The sequence below is a fragment of the Callospermophilus lateralis genome, chromosome 4 (genome assembly GCF_048772815.1).
Source record: "Callospermophilus lateralis isolate mCalLat2 chromosome 4, mCalLat2.hap1, whole genome shotgun sequence".
In the NCBI taxonomy this organism is placed as follows: domain Eukaryota; kingdom Metazoa; phylum Chordata; class Mammalia; order Rodentia; family Sciuridae; genus Callospermophilus; species Callospermophilus lateralis.
In genome coordinates this window covers 63,693,933-63,716,751 of record NC_135308.1, presented here as the reverse complement: position 1 = coordinate 63,716,751, position 22,819 = coordinate 63,693,933, and the positions used below count along the sequence as shown (strand labels likewise).

Sequence of the window (22,819 nt, the reverse complement as noted above, 5' to 3'; positions counted from 1 at the left end):
TTTTTAAGATGGACACAATAGCTTTACTTTATTTTTGTGGTGCTGAGGATCGAACCCAGTGCCTCACATGTGCGAGACAAGCGCTCTACTGCTGAGCTACAACCCCAGCCCCTCCACTGTCATTCTTTAGTATATGTTTGAGTACCACTATGGACTCATGGATTTTTTTGAACTAAAATATTGAATTGACTTCTATGTCTCTTTAGTCTCCCTTAATCTAGAACATGTTTCCTTATTGTAATTATTATTCCTTGGGGGGGGGGGCAGGGATTGAACCCAGGGATGCTTAACTACTGAGCCACCCCAGCCTTTTTTAATTTTGAGACAGGGTTTTGCTAAGTTGCTTAGGGCCTTACTCAGTTGATGGGGCTGGCTTTGAACTTTCAATCCTCCTGCCTCAGCCTCCTGAGCTGCTGGATTATAGGTGTGTACCACTGTACCTGGCTTAAGCCCTTTTTATTTTTTATTTTGAAACAGTGCCTTGCTAAGTTGCTTAGGGCTTTGCTAAATTGCTGAGGCTGGCTTTGAACTTGTGATCTTCCTACCTTAGCCTCCTGAGCTGCTGGATTTACAGGCGTGCACCACTATGCCTGGCTTATTACTCCTTTTTCATGTTCCTTATTGTCCCAGTTTTGGTCAGAGAAAGCTCACCATTTATTCTGAGGTGTGTTCATTGCAAAGTGATATAGCACACAGGTACATATGTAGGTACAAATCCAGGTTAGACCTCTGTTTCCATCAGCGACTGACAGATCTTAGAAAAATTATTTAACTATTCAGAGCTAATGTCCTGTTTTACAAATGAGGGGAATGCCTACCTTCCAGGGTTATTATGAATAGTGAATGAACTTACAACCATATATACATGTTTGGGATGTATATTTGTAATTCTGTGCCACAGGCATATCAGTTACCTTCCTCTATTATTTAAGCCTAGCACACAGGCAATATTCAGCAAATCTGAGATAAGCAATACATCTGATGTCTGGTAACATTTTTACCACCAATTTGTGTGCATTTTTACACAGGTATGTGGAATTCATCTGTTCTGGACTATAGAGAGTCACATGACAAAGAAAAGATGGGAGAAGGTATCACCAGATATGGCATAGTAATATGCATTTGCATTTAGGATTTACTAGACCTTTAAGGAGGGGTAGACATGATGTGGAGGAGAACATGCAGGAATATAGGGGTGAGTGGGTCCTGAATAGCCTTGTGGTCTGGCCAGGGTAGGTCCCTAATTTCTGTGACATTCTAAGTACTAAGAGATAATGCTGCAAGGCTGGGGATTTGCTCAGCTGTTAGAATGCTTGCCTCGCATGCACAAAGCCCTGAGTTCAATCCCCAGCACCACAAAAAAAGAAATAATGCTGGGTTTTGGCATGCAGTGTCCAACCAACTCTATTTTGAGTGACAGGTAATTTGTCATATGAAGTCTGACTAAAGGAAAATTGGGTTAGTAATTTTTGTGTTATGACAGGTTGTACTAAAACTGTTCTGGAGAACTGACACTTGTTTTGTGTACAGTGTTTTAGATTCCTTTTGCAAATGCATTAGAAAGCATATTTTCACCAATCTAGAAAGGCACAGGATAAAGTCTTAGCACATCTTTCACCAAACAGCTTCTTTCAAATTTACTAGAAATCTTCACTGAAAAGCAAAATTTAGGTAACTGTGTATCAGTGAGGTCTGAACACAATCCCTGGGTTCACCTGTGTCCTGTTCACATGCCTACTTGTCTGGTTCTCATGTCTTTGGGAATATTATTTTAAAATCTCTCATCTGTTTTTCAATACTGAGCTCAGGTCCCCAAAGCATAAACTATAATGCTGTACGAGGGCATCTAGAAGATTAGGAAGTATGTGGGCTGCAGGCAATGGCAAAATAGAGGCAGGAGGCAAGCAAATGGCTGTGCCTCAACATGCTCTAAACCTGCTTGCCCAGGCCTTGGGAGGGACCAGACTCTAACTGCATAGGTCCATCATTCCCACATCAGTCTTATTTTCATCAAAAACCACAGTCTTTACATAATAAAGATAAGAAAGCTGAGAATTCCCTGACTTTACTACCATTTGATCCTCTCCTTCCAATCATATTTTAAAAAAATATTTTTTAGTTGTTGATGGACCTTTATTTTTATTTATTTATATGCGGTGCTTAGAATTGAACCCAGTACCTCACACATGCAAGGCAAGCACTCTCCCACTGAGCTACAACCTTAGCCCCTCAATCATATATTTTTTACAACTGCTCCTAAATAGAAAAGGAAATAAATGTGAAATAAGCACTCAAGTTTAAGCTTTCCCAGAACTCCACAAATAAGGAATAAAATCAAGTTTTGTATTTTTTTCCGGTGGTGCTGGGGATTGAACCCAGGGTCTTGTGTATGCTGGGCAAGCACTCTACCAACTGAGCTATATCTCCACTCGTCAGTATTTTTTTTTTTTTTTTTTATGGAAAAAGAAAACCAGAATGAGAACCATCACTTCAGGAAAAAACAAACAAGTAACACTTATCAAGAAAGATATTCAAGAAGGGAAGTCTATTTTCAGTGGGTGATGCATACTATTTGCCAGAAATTCTACTAGGACCTTGGGAAACACAGCAGATGAAAACACTGTTCCTAACGAGCCATAGGTTATTCCTGGGAGAGTCCTGTAGGCAGGATTTCAGCATAAAGTATCAAGTGTTATGACTGATGCATGTATACTATGGGAGTACACAGAAGGGCAATTTAGCACTTCCTCCCATCCTGGGTTTTGAAGGAAGGTGTTCTAGAGGAATATGTCGTTAGGCAGATTTTTAAAAAATCTGTGAAAAGTAGGCATTATGATTCAGAGACAGGTCACACAGCTCATGAGTAAAGGAACCCAGAGTCAAATCTGAGGAGGAAAGCAATAATTGAACTACCATGGTCTCCCTTCACTATGATACAGAAAGAAAAAGAAGGTACATTTCCATAAAGAGTCCTAGTCTGTGTCCCCCTTTGGGAGGCTCCACTGTCATCTGCCCCTCCCCATGATTTTTGATAAGATGAAAGCAGAACTTCATGAAGTGCCTTGGCACGGAGAATCTAGCACCTGGAACTACAGACATTCTGCCCTTCTCCTGGTGTTATTTCTTTGGAGTGTCTGCAAGCTCTGCAGACAGATGGATCATCAAGTCAGAACTTGGCAGTCCAAACCCAGAGTCTGAGGCTCAGAAGGGAAATGTTGATCTAATTCTGGGCTTGGCTACAGCCAACAAAAAAGAAACCAGAAGCACTCAGAACTCTTCAGATTATTCACACATCAGGGCCTAATGAAAGGATGTTTTGGGCCACAGAAACTTTAAGAAGTGATTCACTGGAGTTTTTGTAAAAATTAAGGTGGGAAGTAGAGCCACTTCTTCTGTGCCTGTCCTACCAGGCACATCCCTGGTGATATCCACGCAGAGCTCAAGCTCACCCCAGGTTTTCAGCAACAAGGGAATGCTTTGGCAGGGTGTCCCCTGAGGGCTGGGTTGTTTTTCCAAGGGGAAGGTGGAACTTAGAGGATACTTGGCAAGCACTCAAATCTCACCAACTGCCAAATATGCTTAATATTCCCAGCCATAACCTCAAAGCACCATGGGAGATGTAAAAAAATAAATAAATCAATGAGATCAGCATTCTTGATTCTCTGTCCTGGGCCAGAGGTTGCCACATTAGCCACGTGGTGAGGACAGACTGAGAGAGCAAAAGACATGCTAGTGGGGGATGCCTGAGAGGTGGCTATAACAGTGTGACAAACACAACACTCCTCACAGGTCCCCCTCTGTCATCAATTAATGGAAGGGCCTAGGAGAAATGACTGCAAGAGAATAGGTTAAAAAAAAAAATCACTGGTATTTGGGGCACAGTGGTACATACCTGTAGACCCAGCTCTCAAGAGGCTGAGGCAGAAGGATAACTTGAGCCCAAGAGTTTAGGAGCAGCCTGAGCAACCCAGAAAGACTCTATCTCTGAAAAAATACATGACAGAAGCTGGTGCAGAAAGTCAAAGCATAACCAGCCAGGTCAGGTGAGGACTGGCCAAGATCCACCCAGCCGGTCCACTTCATATGCCTCTCAGTGCAACAGCAACTTCTTAGGGACTTTCCAGCTAAAAGTGGGATGAAAGTTTTGGAACAATTTCCAAGGCTGGTTGTCACTAAGTTAGGGCAGGCAGATCTCAGGTCATGGGGAGGCCAATTACAGCCTCACACATACCAAAAGGAAATAGCTCCTAGGATCTGGGCCTCATCCTAAATAGGAAAAAGGTTCTGGGCCTGACCTGAGGTTCTGTTTTGGAATAGTTACTGCCTTTGTGAGCTCCATACATCATTCTGAAAGAAATATTTTTCCTAACAGGACAACCTCCTCTCAGCTGATGCGTAAGAGCTGCCAGGAGCCTTTAGTTGTGTCTGATTCCTGGAGAGAATGGAGGGACACCCACGATACTTGAGCACTGGTAGCTGCCCAGGGCCTCAGCAGGCAGCTTTTCTCCTCCATCTAGCCTAAATGCCAGGGAGGGATCAGCTGCTAAGCATACTTTAGGGCTTCAGGCAACTGTGGGAATGACATGTGAGATAGGAAACTTAGGGCTTTATCTTCCTCTACCCTCAATTCATTTTTGGCCTATTCCTTCTTTTAAAAAAAATTAAAAATCTTGGGGATGGGGTTGTGGCTCAAGTAGTAGCGTGCTCACCTGGCATGCGTGAGGCACTGGATTCAATCCTTAGCACCACATAAAAATAAAATAAAGGTATTGTGTCTACCTAAAACTAAAAAATAAATATTAAAAAAATTAAAAATCTTTAATCAAAACATAATAGCTGTACATATCTATGGACTACAGTATGATAATTCAATATATGTAAACAATGAAATTATTCATTAGCATTTCCATCTCTTCAAACATTCATTATTTCTGTGTACTGGGAACCTTGGACTCTTCCAATTATTTAGAATATTATATAATACATTGTTGTAGATTACAATGGCCATAAGGTGCTGTAGAATCCTAAGCTAATTCTTACTGTCTGACTGTACTGTGGTACCTATTACCTGACTTCTCTCTCATCTCCCCTCTCCTTCCTATCTTCTAGTGACTATTTTACTCTCTATCTCAACGAGATCAATTTTTTAGCTTGGGAAAGCTTGAATGAAATCTGAATCTGATAAGGCCTTAGGAAAGGTCTTAGATTGATTTTCACTGTATCCACTCTCAGCAGGATGGCTGCAGGGATCCACTCATCCTACTATTGATTCAACAAACTGAATTCCTCTTTCCAGACAGGCAGTGTACCCAGGTGTTCAGGTACACAAGTGACAAACAGACAAGACTTTTATATTGCCTGATTCACTCCCCTCAGAAACATTCACAAAATTGCCTGAGCAATTAGGGTTGCTTTCCTCACCCTGAGCGCTAAGCAACGCAAGGATACAAGGGTGGGGTCTAGGCCTCAATTTTGCTTTCTCTCTGAATTGGAAATGATACCATTTCTACATTCTCCTGTGTTTCCTCATATATTGAGACTGATGGATGAAACCATTTGAAGTGTGGCCAGGCTAGGACAGGATCACTATGTGGTCCAGAGACATTTTCCTACTAAGGATCAAACCTGGTTCCTGGACTCTATTTCCTTTTGGAATGTGGTAAGATTTGACTGGGTTGGTCACAATATAGTGAAAAAATCAACTTGGAAATCAATTCACTCCCCTATTGTGCTTTGGGCTAAAGTTCCCATATTTCCATGCTTAGCTGTCTGAAAAGTGTGCAGGGTAAACACTATTCAACTTGGGGGCCATCTTGACATACAAACCTAAAATAATGGAACAGGTCATTATGCCTTAGGAACTTCATCACTTTGAGTCAAGCTGGACAGTATTACCTGGTATCTGTGGGAGGAGGGCTTTAGTATGATTTTAGCAAGAGGTAATCACTCCCAGCTTAGAACCCAACCCAGCAGGGAAAGATTTGCTGGGAATAGTTAAAAGGCCCTGCAAAGACAAGTGCAGTGGCACATGCCTATTCCTTCTTTTAAAAAAGTTTAAAGAAGACTCCCATTTATTTGGGAGGCTGGATGAGGAGGATTAAAACCTCAAGGTCAGGCTCTATAGCTTAGTGAGACCTTGTCTAAAAATAAAAAATACAAAGGGCTAGGAGTGTACGCAGTGGAAAAGCATCCTGGGGTCAATCCCCAGTACCACCACAAAAAAGAAAGAAAGAAAAGGCCCTGGGAACCTTTTTCTTTTTGTTTCTTATAGGATAGCTGGCATGACCAATTCGGCATTTCTCTTTTGCTCCAGGCTATTTGCCTCAGAAGACTCTGCTAGATTGGGCTCATATATATATATAATTTTCATTCTAAGAGGGCACCAAACACTTTCCAAGTACTAAAGCTGCATGTGGAACAGAAGTTTTCAAGATACTGCCATGGCAAGGTGGCTTTTGCACATATTTCCTCCAATAGACTTCTGTGGCTTCATATTGGTAGGGAGTCTCTGTTCACAGACTATTTTCAAGATCATGTGACTAAGTTTTTCTTGTGAAGGGGGCAAAGAAGTAAGCACCCTTTATTGAGCAACTACCTGTGTCAAGCACCATGATAGGTATGCTACCTATAATGGACACTTAATTTTCCTATAAATTTTCCACAACTTTCCTATAAATTACTATTATTACTATTACAGGTTGAGTATCCCTTATACAGATTTTTGGGACCAGAGTATTTTGGATTTAGGATTTTTTTTTTTATTTCGGAAAATTTGCATATTTATAATGCCATATCTTGGGGATGAGACAGACACAAGTATAAACAAAGTTCACTTATGCTTTATATATATATATCTTCTGTTCATAACTTGAAGATAATTTAATGCAATATTTTTTATAATTTTATACACAAAGGTGCTCAAAAAGTTTCAGATATCAGATCATTTTAGATATTGGATTTTGGATTAGAGATATTCCAACTACATAATATTGAGGGTTCTGAGTGATGTTAAGTAACAGGTTGAAAGGCTCAAATGAGGCAGAGCCAAGAAAACTAAACCCTAAGTTAGTATTCCTTCCACTCAACCATGGGAGGATGGAATTATTACTTTTTAAAAAATTATTGCTGGTAAAGGAACCCAGGGCCTCAGGTATGCTAGGCAAGTACTCTATCACTGAAATGCACCCCTACCCCAGGATGTTATTTATTTTTTGTAGTTGTAGATGGACAGAATTTTATTTGTAGTTGTAGATGGACATTATTTTATTTGTTTATTTTTATGTGATGCTAAGGATTGAACCTAGTACCTCACATGTGCTAGGCAAGTGCTCTGCCATTGAGCTATAGCTCCAGCCCCCCAAGATGTTATTTTTAACTGCTCCTGTTATTGGCAGCCAGCTCAAGGAACCTGTCTGGATCCTGGGTGGCTGGATTTGGCTGACTGCCTGTGTAGAAAATAGGCAGTTGAGGGAAAAAGGAAAAAATGAATTTTATGCAATTGGATCAAACAGAAGAGAAACAGCTAGATTGCTTCTCAGCTGATCCCAGTAGAAATTCTTACAATATATAGAAACAAAAGTCAGGTGTGTATGTTTAGCTAGGCTATGCATAACCAGAGAACAGGTCAGTGGAACTTGGCTGGGAAAAGGTATAGTTTTTATTCTCAGTACGAAGAAATTCAGGAGCTCTCTGTTTCACCCCTACACATGAAACATTTTTCATTTGGAGTAATTTTTTATGTGGGGATCACTGAGAAAAGTAGGTCTCATTGACTCAAGGGAAGCTAAGTTGCTTTGGAAATATTTAATTACCAGAGAAGCTGTGAAATTCTCAGTTAAATGGAGGAGAAAATCCATTAGGGAGTAAATCAGTACTGTACCAGGAAAAACCACCCAGATGGGAATGGGGACATTGTAGTCTGGAATGCTACTTTTCAAGAATGTTGAAGGCACACCTCCTCCCCCACTCTGGGCTGCAGATGGAGGGCCAAGCAGTCTGCAGTGCTTGGCTCTCAACCTGCATGATCTCATGAGACTTCTGCTTTTAAGTTCTATTTTTTTTTTTGAATTGGGAATTAAACCAAGGGACACTCAACCACTAAGCCACATCTCCAGCCCTATTTTGTATTTTATTTAGAGACAGGGTCTCACTGAGTTGCTTAGCACCTCAATTTTACTGAGGCTGGCTTTGAACTTGCAATTCTCCTGCCTCAGCCTCCTGAGCTGCTGGGATTACAGGTGTGCACCACCATGCACAGTTTAAATTCATTTCTTTTTTATTGTTAGATTATTATTTTTTTTTGTTATTATTACAGTATTTCCTTAAGGTGTCCTTTTGGAAAACATTACTGTATCTGGTCAAGGCAAACAAGAATTTCTTTTAAGGGGTATGTATACTTCTAAAGCACTGGTTTTTGGTTTTGTTTTTTCTTAAATCCCATGGAATGCTGCACTGTAGTTAAGATTTTACTTTTCCTGCCTGGCTGCCCACTTTCATGGAGCTGAGGTGAGATCTCAAAGTAACTGTGATGCAATGAGGTTTGAACTGTTTTAACTCATTAGCTCACAGATGTGCCTTGCAAACCAGGAGGTTTTATATAGTTAAACATGAACAATGTACAAAATAAGCAGTTGTAGGTTCAGCCTTTAAAACCCTAAGCAGCAGGAAAAAAGAGATGGCTCAACAGGGCACACTAAAACCAAGAGGTCTGAATGGACCTCAAAACCAGAGGCTCTGTTATAAAAGGGAATTAGTCACCTTTGTGCTCCTGGTTCCTAGTAGGATATCAGGATAGGTATTCAATAAAATGTTTTGAAAAAGTGATCAGGATAAGACTTCTAATCCTATGTCTAAGCTAGGGAATTACTTCATTATAATTTTAAGAAACTGGGTGAACATATTCTGGCTTCAGTTTCCTCATCTTAACACAGAATTTTTAAGGCCATCATGTCTCTCAAGTAGATAGTTCAGTGCAGTACATGACAGCAGAAACATAGGAAATACCAGGCCCATGGAAAGAGCAAATCTACTAAGATAGTAATAATCTCTTAGTACCAAGGGAAGAGAAATTCTAATGAAGACACCAATGGTTCAGGAGACCCTCAGCATTAAGGTCCTTAAATAAACTGACATCCTAAAGTAATTATTTCACTTCACCAAAAAGAGAAGTTCAGAGAGCAGTTTGCAAACTGGAGGACTAGACCCAATAATGACAAGAGGAGGAGATAGGTGGGAGGGCAGAAAACTATGAACAAGTTTAAGAGCAAGTTTCCAGCTGATGTGCTTTTCCCAAGATGCTGACTTTATTTCATTTTTTTGCAGCACTGGGGAGCTATACCTCCATTTAAACATACCAGGTTTAAATTCCAGGCCCCCCAATCTCCTAGAGCAAAGGGCTTATGGCACTACCAGTTCAGATCATGTCCAAACATGGCTCCACAGTAGCCCACATTTGGCCAGTTAAACAGACCCAGAGCAGGCCTGGTCTTTGATCCATGAAAATGATCTTCAATATCTTGGGATCAATGGGGACAAATCCATATCCCAATAAAAGGCTCTCTGATGCCTTTCTTTTTCCTTTTAAAGATAAACAACAACAACAACTCATAAATAAGTTGGCTAGATACATTTTTGGAAAGGAAATAAAATCATCTCCAGTAATGCCCACAACTACCATCTGATACCCATGTCTATCAGACTTCTGTTTTTATCTGTTAGAAGAGACTGGCCTGGAAGAGAACTATTAGTCTTTAGAGACAGAGAGGTTCTGAATAAGAAGACAACTAAGAACACAGGCTGATGGACCAAGAGAACTATTTGTTAGTCTTTAGAGACAGACAGGTTCTGAACAAGAAGACAACCAAGAACACAGGCTGATGGGCTTGAGAGGACCCTTTCCCAAGCACTTGCATGATGTACCAATGCTTCAAAAGAGCTGACATGTAACATGGATCAACTCCCCTTGGCCAACTCTGCTGTAAACTAGAGAGAGTCCAACCTTCCATAACTGATCTGTCTCCCCAAATCTTTGTTGGTTAGGAATAAAGCCCCCTGGGCCATACTGCCTAATCGCTACAGAATGCACAGACCTGTGAGGGAGACCATCAGCCAGGCAGTAGAAACATGCCTAATTCACTCTCTCAATCCAAGTATTTCACCATTTTCCAGAATATTTATCAATAATAATCTATTTGATATTCCTGTCATGCTTCTAAATAAACAATTTGCATAAATTTTAGTTTAACTTGCTCTTTACAACAACCTTACCAAGTAAAGAGGGAGAGTGACAATTCTTCCTCATTTTATAGCTTTATAAGTAGGGAAACTGAGGCTCAAAAGGTTATGATTGAAGATGACAAGGATAACAGGCAGCAGAACTGAAGCTCAAATTAATATTTTCTGTTTTCAAGATCTATGCTTCTTCCATTTGGATCCAGCTCAATTCTCTGAGGCTGTGGATACTACGGAAGGATTGGGCATATCTTAGAAGTGCAGGAACAATCTACTGGGGTACAGGAAGAGAACACTGGGAATTCTATTCCTATTTTTAAACCCTGCCTTCTAAAGTGTTTTGTTTATATGTGTCCTATAGCATACACAATATTTTTATAGGGGCACCTACCTGTGAGTAGGCATGTGTGCAGTGGAAAGTATATGCTCACAATAAGACTGAGACATAATTTTTTAATCTGCTTTTATTATTCTCTCTCTCTTTCCTGATTCCCTACTAATAATATAATTGAAGTGAACTGCATGTCAATGTCATGTCTTTTCTTTTTTTGACTTTTGTTTAAAAGATTGGTGGTTCTCAACTGGGTGATTTTTCCCTCAGAGGTCACTTGGCAACTTCTGGAAACATTTTCATTATTACTTAGGGAGGGGGATGTTACTGACCTGACGCCAGGAATACTACCATTATCCCATAATGTTCAGGACAGTCCTCTGTAACAAAGACCTATCCAGCTCAAAATGTGAACAGTGTTGAGCTTGAGAAACTCTGGAGTAGAAAGTGTTATCAAATTATTTCTAATCTTCTAGGAAACAGGTCAACCAACTCATCAAATTCTCTGATTTTAACTTGACTGGACTAAGGTACATTAAGAACAGAGACCAGTGAACTTGTGAATCCTCATCTTTGTTTTCAACATGAGATATCCTGACCAATGGAAGGACAAGTTATCAAGGACTGCCAGGCTGAGCCAAGAGCTTGGCATGTTGTCCAGAGAGGGAACCCAGAGATGTTCAGATGTTGAGGATTTGACTAGTTCCAGTGCCACTCATTGAGCACATGTATATCAGTAGATGTGTGACACATTTAGACTTCTCACCACCTATGACACAACCCAATTACAAAAGGTGACTCTTCAAACCTTACAATGTCACACAAGGCAACCTACATATGCCTCTACCACTCTGTCCAGGTTTTTTTTTGTGTGTGTCAGAGGCCCAAGTAGGAATTAATGAAGACCAAACAATGAATCTAATCAGTTGTTTTCTTTCCTTGAATGTGACCAATTCTTCTCTCCCCTCTTTTTTTGACTTCTAGGAATTAATCCCAGTGCCTTGCTCATGCTAAGCAAGCGCTCTAACAATGAGCTCCATCCTAGCACTTTATTTTATTTTGAAACAGGGTCTGACTAGGCTGCCCAGGCTGGCTTTAAACTTGTTTGTCCTGCCTCAGCCTCCCAAGTAGTTGAGATTCCAGGTGTGTGCCATTATGTTAGGCAACTGTTCTACTTTCATTTTTTTTTTCTACTGACTGAAAGACTATTGCTAGAAGCTTAGTAACAGAGAGGACAGCCCCACGGCATTATAGCAGGTACTCTTACTACACCCAGGAAGAAAACTGAATTTGTGAACATGCATGGGAAAAACACACCTTCCTTTTAGTATTATCAACTCTCCCATTTTCCAAAAATGAACTATGAACTCTGAGGGCTACCCAGTGATGCTGTGATGGCATGCTTTTCTTTCTTTTTTTTTTTTTTGTACTAGGGCTTGAACCCAGGGGTGTTTATTGCTGAGCTATAATCCTAGTCCTTTTGATTTTTAGACAAGGGCTTTCTAAGTTGTTGAGGCTGGTCTTGAACTTGTCAACTTCCTGATTTGGCCTCCCGAGTCACTGGGATTACAGTCATGTATCAACAAGCCCGGCTGAACGGCATGCCTTTCCAAGGTGAAGGCAAGACTTCTGTATGTGCTCTGAAGACTTCCTCAAAGTATTCTGTGCCCGACCAAATTTCACCCAAAAAGGTAAAACCAAAGCTTTCCATCCGGAATGATAATATACATCTAGCCCCAAGACTTAAAAAATCAATCATTTTAAGTGTGAACAAAGACTAAAATGACTAAAACTGAATGAAGAAGAATTTCTAGGGGCTGAGGATATAGTTCAGTATTAGAGTGTGTGCTTAGCATGCATAGGCCTAGGTTCAAACCCCCACCCCCATACACATCAGAATTGCCATATTTTTCTTCTGCCATAGGTGGTTGGATTCCAACTGTCAGTACAAAAGAAATATAAAGTCGTCTTTCTCTTTCCTTATGCCCAAACTCCACACAGAGTTGGTGCAGATATAATTTCTTATGAGGACGGAGAGTGGAAGTGGTAAAGGTAAGAGAATGGATGTGTTAGCTCAACCACCAGTGGAGCCTTTTAATAAAGTGGGCTGGGGGTAGAGCACTTGACTAGCATGCAACAGGCCCTGGGTTTGATCCCTAGTACCACACACACACTCTCACAAAAGTGTAGTAAAATGAGATGATGGAGAATAAAGGAGTTAAAGCCAACAGATTTATAACTTAGAAGCAGTTATATTGGGGCCCAGAAAATAATCAATATACCTCCATCTTTCAGATTGTTGGCAGGGTAGGTTTTTAGGCTTGATTTTATTTGATTTGACCAAGGAGGGTTACTGTAGAAAAAAAGAGAGTCAATTTCTTATTATTTATAAGTAATTCACATGGTTATTATTCTTTTCAATTTCATGATTTCTCTTCTACATATCCATGATGAAAGCCTTTGCTCTTTCTTTAATATTTTTAGTTGTAGATGGACATATATGTTCATTTTTTTAAATTTATTTTTTTTAATGCAGTGCTGGGAATTGAACCCAGTGCCTCTTGCATGCTCTACCACTGAGCCACAACCCCAGCAGCCTTTGCTCTTTCATATCCTGTGTTTCCAGGTTATGTTACCAATCCTGGGGACCAGTGCCTAAGAAATTGGGAGATACATTTTTTCCCAGGAATAATTAAATGAATACTTATTGATTTATACAGGGCATCCAGGCAGATTTAAGAAAACTTTAATGTGGGGCTAAACACAGAGTGCTTTTCCTCTCACTAAATCCCATCACATTGAAGTGACAGAGAATGCATGGAAGCTGTATGGCATAGTGGGTACAACAATGTCTTTTGCACAGACTCATTCTGACTCTATTCATGAGTTACATAGCCTTGATCATGAACTTTTGTGTGCCTGTTTCCCTATCTCCAAAGGAGTACCTCTCTTACAGGCTGTTGTGTTAAATGAGAAGAATACATAAAGTATCCAGATAGTGCCTGGCACACAGAAAGTGCTACATGTTAGTTATGCTACTACTGTGGCTGTTGCTGTCATTATTGTTATGCGTCTTCCTACATGTTTTCTGTGAGTTAGTATGTTAAGAAGTACTATGGTCTACTAACCAGCATTAACCACATGGAGTGGGGAACAATAGAGGTCAGTATACTTCAAGTTTTATTTGTTATTTAAAATTTTTAAGTACTGGGGATTGAACCCAGGGGTACTCTACCACTGAATTATACTTTTAGTCCTTTAAAAAAAATTTTTTTTTTTTTTCAAATTGGGGATTGAACCCAAGGTGCTTTACCACTGAGCTACAACCCCAGACCTTCCTAAAAAATTAAAATTTTAAGACAGGGTCTCAGTAAGTTACTAAGGCTGGTCTTGAACTGTGCTCCCCTCCTGCCTTAGCCTCCCAAGTCACTGAGATTACAGGCATGTGTCACCATGCTGGATTTTTACATTAAAAAAAAAAAAAAAAAGACAAAAACTTTTTTTAGACAGGTCCTTACTAAGTTGCCCAGGCTGGCCTCAAACTTGTAATCTCCTGCCTCAGGTTCCCAAATTGCTGGGATGACAGATGCACACTACTGGATTCAGTTTATTCTACAGAGGACAATATTTCAGCAGAAAACTGGGCTGGTTCTCTCAGTTGCAAATATAGATAGATCCTTGCTATGGTATTTTCAGAAGAATGGAGAATGAAAGTTAATTCTTGACAACAGAACAAAATGAGTGTCTTTAGCTCTTGCTTCTTGGAACCTATGAATTATTCTTCACTCAGGGTACCCAGTGCTACCTGTTTCCATAGATTTCAAGGATGTCAGCCAGAACTTCCCTGGAACCTCTTTTCTTCCTTCCTGTACCCAACATAACTGTGTCCCTGCCAGTGCCAATTTCTTAAGAAAGGTGGACCCAAACAAGAAGAAGTCATATAATCAGGTTTAGAGTCATTCACATCAGGAGAGAATATTTGCTCTTAAAAGCACCTGTAGGAGGACTGGGATTGTGGCTCAGTGGTACAGCACTTGCTTAGCACGTGTGAGGCACTGGGTTCAATCCTGAGTACCACAAAAAAATAAATAAATAAATAAAATAAAGATATTGGTTCATCTACAACTTAAAAAAAAAAAAAAAAGGACCTGCAGTTCTGGTGTCCAGTTGATAAAATTGTGAGTAAAAAGCTGATCTCTCCCCAAACTGGTCTTCCTAGATTCTGACTTGGCTCCAGAAAACAGAGAAACAAGAATAAAGAAGTTGTTATGATCCTGTTATAATCAGAGTCAGCTACTCCTTGGTTATCAAGGTTTGAGCTCAGTCCACGAAGCTATGATGGTTTAGTAATAAACCCTTTCTCTAAGGTTTCAGTTAAGAGTCTTTCTAATCACAATGTTTACTTTCAGGTTTGAATTCTGAGCAGGGACCCAATGCCAATAGAATTCCTCTCTCTGGAGTTCACTTCCACAGTTTTCCTGGCTTTCTTACTCTTAAAAGAACATGAGAACTGAATGAAAACACACTTAGGCCTTTGCCAGTAAAACAGCCCTGCTTTACCAAGAGTTTACTGGAGAAAACCAAAATCTACTAAAGCCATGAGTTCTTCTGGTGCCCTTAGGTCCTGGCCTGGTCATCAGTATTGATCATCAGTCATTACTTTTATATTAAGTAGGACTTGTTACCAAAATAACTCCCTCCTGCTCACTCATTATGACTGATCTACTTGTTGGCATTTGCTGAATGTTTGGCTACACAGGAGTTGCAAGGTGAGGCCAGGTTTTGAAGGCTCAATGAGGTTTTAGTTCCAGTCCCTCTTTGTGAAAGGGGACTGGAATTCAGGAGGATTCTACTTGAAATCTCTGTCTGCCTGTTATGTCTAAGAGAATCCTGATAGAATAGTAGTACCAGGACATAAGATGCAGGGATAATCCAAACCTAGCAGATGACAGCTGGTTTCAGAACCTCAGAGCAGCACTGGGTATGAGGGTCTGAGTTCCTCTAGTGATAGAGGTGACTTATTACAAATAATTACTAAAGATCAACAATTCTAGTAAGGTCCTAAAAGAAATCAGGCTTCAATTCCTATGAAATAGTAGTGGTAAAGTAGGAATAATTCTAGTATTTTACAAGAATAAGGAAATTGGTTGCTTAATAGTTATGCTTGGGACAGTTTCATGTGATTAACGTACAATCATAATGAGCTGAAAAAGTACAGGAAAAAAATTAGAGAGATAAAGAAAACAAAAGAGGCCAAGAAAAATTCCTATTCCACTTTAAGAAGGCCCCAAAAGTGTCTGTAGCAAGGCAAAGCTGGGGCTTTTCTTCCCTTTCTGCTGAGGAGTTTTCAAAAACTGTCCCTTTAATATCAATAAAGAGGTCTCTGTGAGGCGTGTGAAACTTCTTCATATTTGGGTAACATTCTGTGTATACCATGCATACATCTCAATGTTTGGAGGAAAAGGCCACCAACAGCAAGGCTATCATAGTCAGCCTGGACTTAGGGTTTAAATATTGGTAGTGACTCAACCTTTTGCCTATTGTCCTTGGAGACCCATTGAAGAACCTAAAACACATCCAGAAAATGTTTATAAACTGTGTGAATAGAGCCATGTGGAAGTTGGCTCACAGGAAGTAAAAGGGAGACAAGGTTCACGTGGCTGATAAAACCTGGAAGTAATTGAATAGGAGTCCCATATGCCTGGAGGCCCCTTTCTCTTCTCAGGCATGGGAAGGTGATTTCAGCACAAGCCTACTCCCTCCAGAATGAAAGCAATAAATAAACAAGGAGCCATTGTGAAGAAAGAGGCACTGGCAGTCAACACACACATTGAATGCCATGGGTGGTGAAGAAGGCACACAGCAGTCCCATGATCTCACTCAGGTGAGAGTGCCAGCAGCCCTCCCTCCTACTCACTCATTATGACTGATCTACTTGTTGGCACTTGCTGGATGTTTGGCTGCATAGGAGTTGCAAGATGAGGTCAGGTTTTGGAGGCTCAATGAGGTTTTAGAGCTTTGTGAAAGGAGGATTCTTCTTGAAATCTTTGCCTGCCTGTTATGGCTAAGACAGCCCCCATCTGGATCTTTCTCTTCCATTTGTACCTCAGGAGGGACTTGGGTCCTACATAGCATCATCTTGCCCTATATATCAGTGTGAAAATAGAGTGGCCCATTTTCATGGCCTGTTCTCTTTTTGTGTCTGCATCACAGTGTTCCACCTAGGGAATGTCTTAATTAGGGAAACTGCCAGGGAACTTATGAGAAAATAGAGAATGAATTTCAAGAAGTTTCAGAAAAAAACAGTTCCACAGGGAATTTTTCCACATTCTTCACAATGCTTGGCATAGAATTGCATCAGATGTTACATCCTTCAGTACATCATCCTAATGATGGTGGCCCTCCCTTTATGACTGGGAGATGGAAAGGGGATAGGAGAAAAGGTTTAAAATTTGGAAATCATAGACACTTCCACATTCATCCTTATCACTACCTCTTTTTTAAAAAAAGTTTTTTTTTGTAGATACAATAGCTTTATTTATTTATTTTTATGTGGTGCCGAGGATCAAACCAAGTGCCTCACACGTGCTAGGCAAGTGCTCTACCAGTGAGCTACAGTCACAGTCATATCATTGTTCTTGGTCGATTTGTTAATTGTCGTTTATTGCATCCCCCACATCCCAATTCTTCCTCTCCCTTTTGCAGATACCATGACACTATTTCAGAGAAAGGAGAGCAAGACTAAGCATTTGGGATGGTTACAGAAATAAGCAGCCAAGAGAGGCCATTTAAGAAATGCTAGGATAAATTCTGACCAAATGCTCTTAGGATTAGAATGAAGCCAATGACAGTACTGTGGTAGGCCCTTGCTGGTAGGAAGCATGGTTATCTAGAATACCTAGGAAGGCCAAGAACATGGCTGTTCTACTCTGTGGGGAAACCTGATGCTCCTCAAGGTTCCTGCAGGGCTGCTCCAGGGTGGACAGAAGACACTAAGGTCTTTTAAATAGCAAAACACTCAAACTTCCCAGGACCCAGCAGGAACAGGTTTGGTGCTAAAGGCTTCATCCACTAAGGTGCCCTTTTTTGGTCCAATTTGGCATTGCAGCTGGGCCTGTGCCCATGTGATTGGCATGCCAATGTGGTGAAGCAGCCTTGACTGCTAAGGTCAGCAGAAGGGGACAGTCTATTTCTTCTCTTTCCAGGCTTAAGAGGAACCAAACAGAACTGGATATTCTAACAGCAATCAGGTCTGAGCAGATAGTGTGTGAGAGATGACAGTTAGTAGGAAATAGCAGGAACTTTCAGCATCACTAGGAGCATAGTCACTACACTTGAGGATACCCCTAGTGAGAGCCTCAAGGTGGAGGGAGATATCTAACTGGTCCTGGTTCCCCTCAGGGGCCTGCTACAGTTAGAAACAGAGGAGGAATGCCATGGTGGATGCAGGCTCTGTGTGGGAGTTCTAGCCCTCCATTTGCTTGGCCCACGGGTTTCTCATGGTGGCTGGTGAATAGGGGACATGTGGGCCCAGGTGACACTTTTCTTGTACTTGTTTACTCACATCTGCTGCAAAGCAAAACATCTTGTACCATGCCAGCCTCCTGAGCAGAGACAGCCCTTTGGTTAGTGGTTTATATGTTAGACAACACACTGCACTCTCACTGACCCAGGCGGGAGCCAGAGTCCTTTGCACAGTAGCTTTTGAGCTCATTCTGGAGACCTGCCTGAACATCACACCCATCCCCACCCTCCAATCAGGAAAAAGGGAAGGAAAAGAAAAACTCAGAAACCTGAAGATTGTTTGGAATTTATTCTCTTAAATAAGAATGTAACATTTGTTTTTAAAAAAAAAAACTTAAAAGCACAACACCTTGATTTCACAGTAACGGCAAAAGCAAAGTTACACAATTAAATTAAAAACTCACAAAGAAACACACCAAAAACTCACAACAGCACAGATTAAAAACAAGGGCAAAAATAAAGGGTTTAGGGAAAGTCAGAGTGGACAGGTGACATGTTCCTTGGCACAGCTAACTCTCCCTTGCTCTGGCTTCTTTGTACCATTGCCAAGGGAATTCTGCTTGCTGACTCTACCCCAAGTGAATGGGGGAGGGGGAGTAAACCCCTTAACTCATTGGCCAGCCCTGCAAGGACCTGGGGGCCTCTTTTAGGAGTACCTAAGAATGTTCCACTGTTTTGCAGGAAGTAGCCAGACACACAGCAAACTCCAAAAGGCAGTAGAAAGTGGAAATAACTAACCTAGTGGGGCCAATACACAAGCCCGAAAGTAAAACAGAGGGAAGGTGGGGCATTTGGTTCTTTGTTGCTCCTGAATCAATTATATGAGATGGGTGTGTGTGTGTGTGTAATGCTGCTCATTTTTTGAGGTACCCAGTTTCCCAAATCTCCACTTCCATATGGTATGCTGTTTTTGGTCTGCTGTGGTTCCTCAAAATCCTAACCAGAGGCAAGGTTCCCAGTGTAAAAGCTCCCTTTCCAGAACCAAGGAACAAAAAGCTTTAGGAATAGCTTCATTATCACTATTATTATTTAGGGCACAATATACAAATATTTATCCACATATGAAATGGAATCTTACATATACATATATGTATGTGTGTGTATGTATGTATGTATATAACATTCATAAATTACCATCAACTCAACTATGACTCTTGGGATAGAATTAAGGAAGAAGGCTAGATTACAGAATTCTTTCTACTTGGTTTTCCAAAAATGCCTAAGGGAAGAGGACTTGGTAAACAGTAAGAAGATTTCCTAACTTCCCTCTGCCAGGCAGGCAACCCAGAATTGAATGAATTCCTTGTACTGCTTGGCTATTCTGGCTGGTATGGGCAATGCCTGCAATTCTTAATGGCCCATCTGGATCTAAACTATGGAACCCAAAGGTTATTACACGAGAGGTGTCTGGGGACAGGGAGCAGGAGACTGCCAATAGTAACCTTGCAACTTCTTTATTAAAACAATCTTCACAAAACGACAGACAACTGGCATGCTTCTCGCACCTGTGCTCTGCTGTCTGCACTGCATATATTCTCAGATGATTAATTCTGGGAGAAAAGTTCATTTCTTTTCTTCCTTTGTTACTACACAATCCCTAGCTTCATTTTTGGTTATTCATGATAGAAGGTAAAAAGGGAATTCCTCTAGATAAAAAGAATCCAAAACAACTGCAACCGAGGGTCTCATGTCCCAGGGGAAAGGAATCCCATTAGAGTTTTTTCTTTCTTTGCCTGCTGTTGTCCAGATTTTTCTAAGGACAGGGCAGGTACTATGAGGCCAGAGTAAGAAAATCTGTGCCAGGTCCACTATCTGTAGCAGTAAGTCTAAGAAGCTTGGAAAAGTAGCATTTATAAGTTTGAAAACAGAACTAGAATTTCTATATTAAAATACATGACAAACAAAATACTGTAAACAATGTCCCCAACACACTAAATTATACTAGCAGTTACATATTAGTGTACCAGAGAAAGACAACACTTAAAACCATCCCTGCAGTGCATTCTTTTAACTGGTGGATTATATTGCATTTTGTTTTATTCTTTTTTTTTTTTTTGGCAACAGCAGTTATTTTGGCACAAGGGGAAAGAACACAAGTGAGAAGACAGAAATGCCACAACAGAGAGGAGGCACAAAGCAAAAGTATGGCAGGGTCAAATACTGACTAGCTGACTGTTAGTCTAGTTTTTCCATTTGTAAGTTTCGGGGGCATGTGGTTCGAGGGAGGATGGCTTAGTCACACAACAGAATCAGGCTCATTCACTCACAGCCTTTTCTGGTCTAGAGTTCAGTGGAGGAGGTGTACTCAGGTTCTAGGTTCTCTATGATACACATTCTGGAATGCTGAAACACCTGAGCTTTTCTGAAAGAAATTCTTATTAAATAATTAAAGCTTTGGTTTGGGATTTAAAGAAAGAAATATATATAAAAAAGAGAAAAAAATCTATTTCATGGCAACTACAAATAACAGCCATAATTCTTTTCTACAGAGACTAGCACAAGTTAGCTCACAAGGAAAGCAACTATGCTTTGGAGCATATTCGGGACTCAGAGGTCTAACTTCCAAAAGCTTGAGTCTCCACAGGCAGATATCAAGGAAACCCATTAGCCCTAAGCTCTTTGTCCTTCTTTTTGCCTAGAGAATACTTTAAATGGTGGGGGAAGTGACAGTGCCTGACTTCCTCACCTTAGGGGTTCAGGCTGGGGTACCTTCCAGATACAACATTTTCAACCTATGCCATAATAGGTACCTCCCATGATCTACCTCAGAATCAAGAACCATGGGGCCTGAGATGTTCTCAGGCTCTGATTCTTTCTTGATTGTTTTGATTCTTTAACTGCACTGCCAACTCTTATCTTCTCTCCCTGTTTTGTAGAACATTCTCTCCTCTGTGGAACTCTTTCAGAATTTCTAAAAATCTGAAATCTGTTATGCCTTCAATTAGTCAGAAAGAGAACCAGAACTAGATGGAAAAGCAGGCAAACCCAACCTGTTCAGGAATGACCTAAACCTTATCATTCTTTATAAGAAATGTTCGTATGCCTTACCCGGGGGGGGGGGGGTTTAATTTGGGTTGCTTTACTGAGTAGTTGGGTTCCTTTGAAAATCCATCTTTGCTGGAGTAAGGTCTAGACTAATGAGGTTGAGCTGCCACCTGATTAAATGCACATCCTAGTGAAGAGCCAAAGTTATCTGGATCCCTATCACTCTTCTCTGCCAGCAATACCTCCCATGCTCAGAACATATCAATTGCACAGTGCTGTTATATTTCATTAGAAAGATCACAAAGGGTCTGACGACTGTACAAGGCTTAAAAATCCTTTCTGGCTTAAACATGGCTTTCAAATGTTGGTCCTACCTGTAGGGCACTTAACATACTCTTCTGAATATGATGAAGATACATGCAGGAGCTGAATGAGCTGGTTTTGCAGGAGTGTGCCTTGTTTTAAGTTCAAAACTGCCCCCAAGGCTTTGTGTCCAGTCTCTGGGCATGTCCCCCTTGCCCAGAATGAGCACCCCAAGGCTCATAATAGTTTCTTAGCATGGGAAAAAAGCAACTCTGGGTACCGTTCATCGAGAGGCCAAAAGAATAACTTTTTTTTCATCATGAAAATTCTACTACCTATTCCTTCTCCATGATTTCTGGCATTGGCCAATAACCTTTTAATTTTCATGAGTTTGTTAATGGTTGCTTGAGATATATTTGCTGTGAATGGGAGGAAATTCACAATTTGGGGCCTCAGGACTTCCCAGCAGTTTGTAGAACTGTGGATATATCTCACAGGCTAGTTTTACAAGGGGCTTAGAGGGGAAATTTTAAGGAAAAAAGCAAAATAATTCTACTCCACAGGCTGGGTGCCCTGAGTCCTCCCAGTGCTACTCTGATGACCAGAACAAGAATGTTTTTAGAGGTAGAATGGTGCTGTTCAGGTCCTGACATAGGAAGTAGTAATGAAAGTGTGACAGACAGGTTTTCATCCTCACTGCAAACTCAAAAGCCCCAAAGTTCTTAGGGTAGTTTATGTCCTGTAATGGTTACAGGTCAAATAGGAGAACAATGATAGCTTATCCAGATGCCTAACTAGGAAATAAGACGTAAAAATTTCAAGTTCTGGTGAACACAAATTCAGCCCACAGGGCTGAATTATACAACTCGACGCTCTGTCAAAGGAGTCCTGAATGAAAACTACAAGGAGGTCTGGCAACTTTGGCTTCTCACCTGGGTCGTTAACCACAGCAGCTTCTTCTAGACTCCAGTTTACCTAAAGAGGGTCTGCACCCTGATCTGTCCGAGGGATGTAGGATGGGCTATAGTGTCCATACTGAGACTCCGAATAAACATTACCCACACTTGGATGATACTGCTTACCACATGGCACACTTAGTAGCTCACAGCCTGCCAGTGAAACTCCCCTCCGATTTGTACCAGCACCTCTGACAGGCCATACAGAAAGGGGACTCCAAATGCAAGCAGCTGGCACATAAAAAAGGAGTCCAAAGGGTTTTGGGCCACTTGATGCCCAAATGAAGAAATGTTCTTTTGGAGGTGCTGGCTCATCCCCTTAGCCTTGTCACAGAGGCCGAGAGAGTGACGCGCCACCCAGCCAAACAAGGAAGTGAGGCTACCTGGAGTTCTCTCAGCCGAGCTGGTGATGGTACTGGCCCGTCCACTTGTGTCTGCAGTGGGGCCATCCTGCAGGGGTCCTCTGGCCTCCTGGGAGAGTCCATAAGAA

The 22,819-nt window shown here is 41.0% G+C and overlaps 1 protein-coding gene across 16 annotated transcripts in view; it reads right to left on the bottom strand.

The window, feature by feature from the left end:
- Mical3 (microtubule associated monooxygenase, calponin and LIM domain containing 3) overlaps positions 1-22,819 on the bottom strand; it is a 210,628-nt gene that overhangs the window by 54,471 nt on the left and 133,338 nt on the right. For all 16 annotated transcript variants that reach the window (XM_076853912.1, XM_076853916.1, XM_076853914.1 and 13 more), the window contains one exon: positions 22,713-22,800. In XM_076853912.1, coding sequence (XP_076710027.1) covers positions 22,713-22,800 — 88 coding nt within the window. The remainder of the gene's footprint in view (positions 1-22,712; positions 22,801-22,819) is intronic.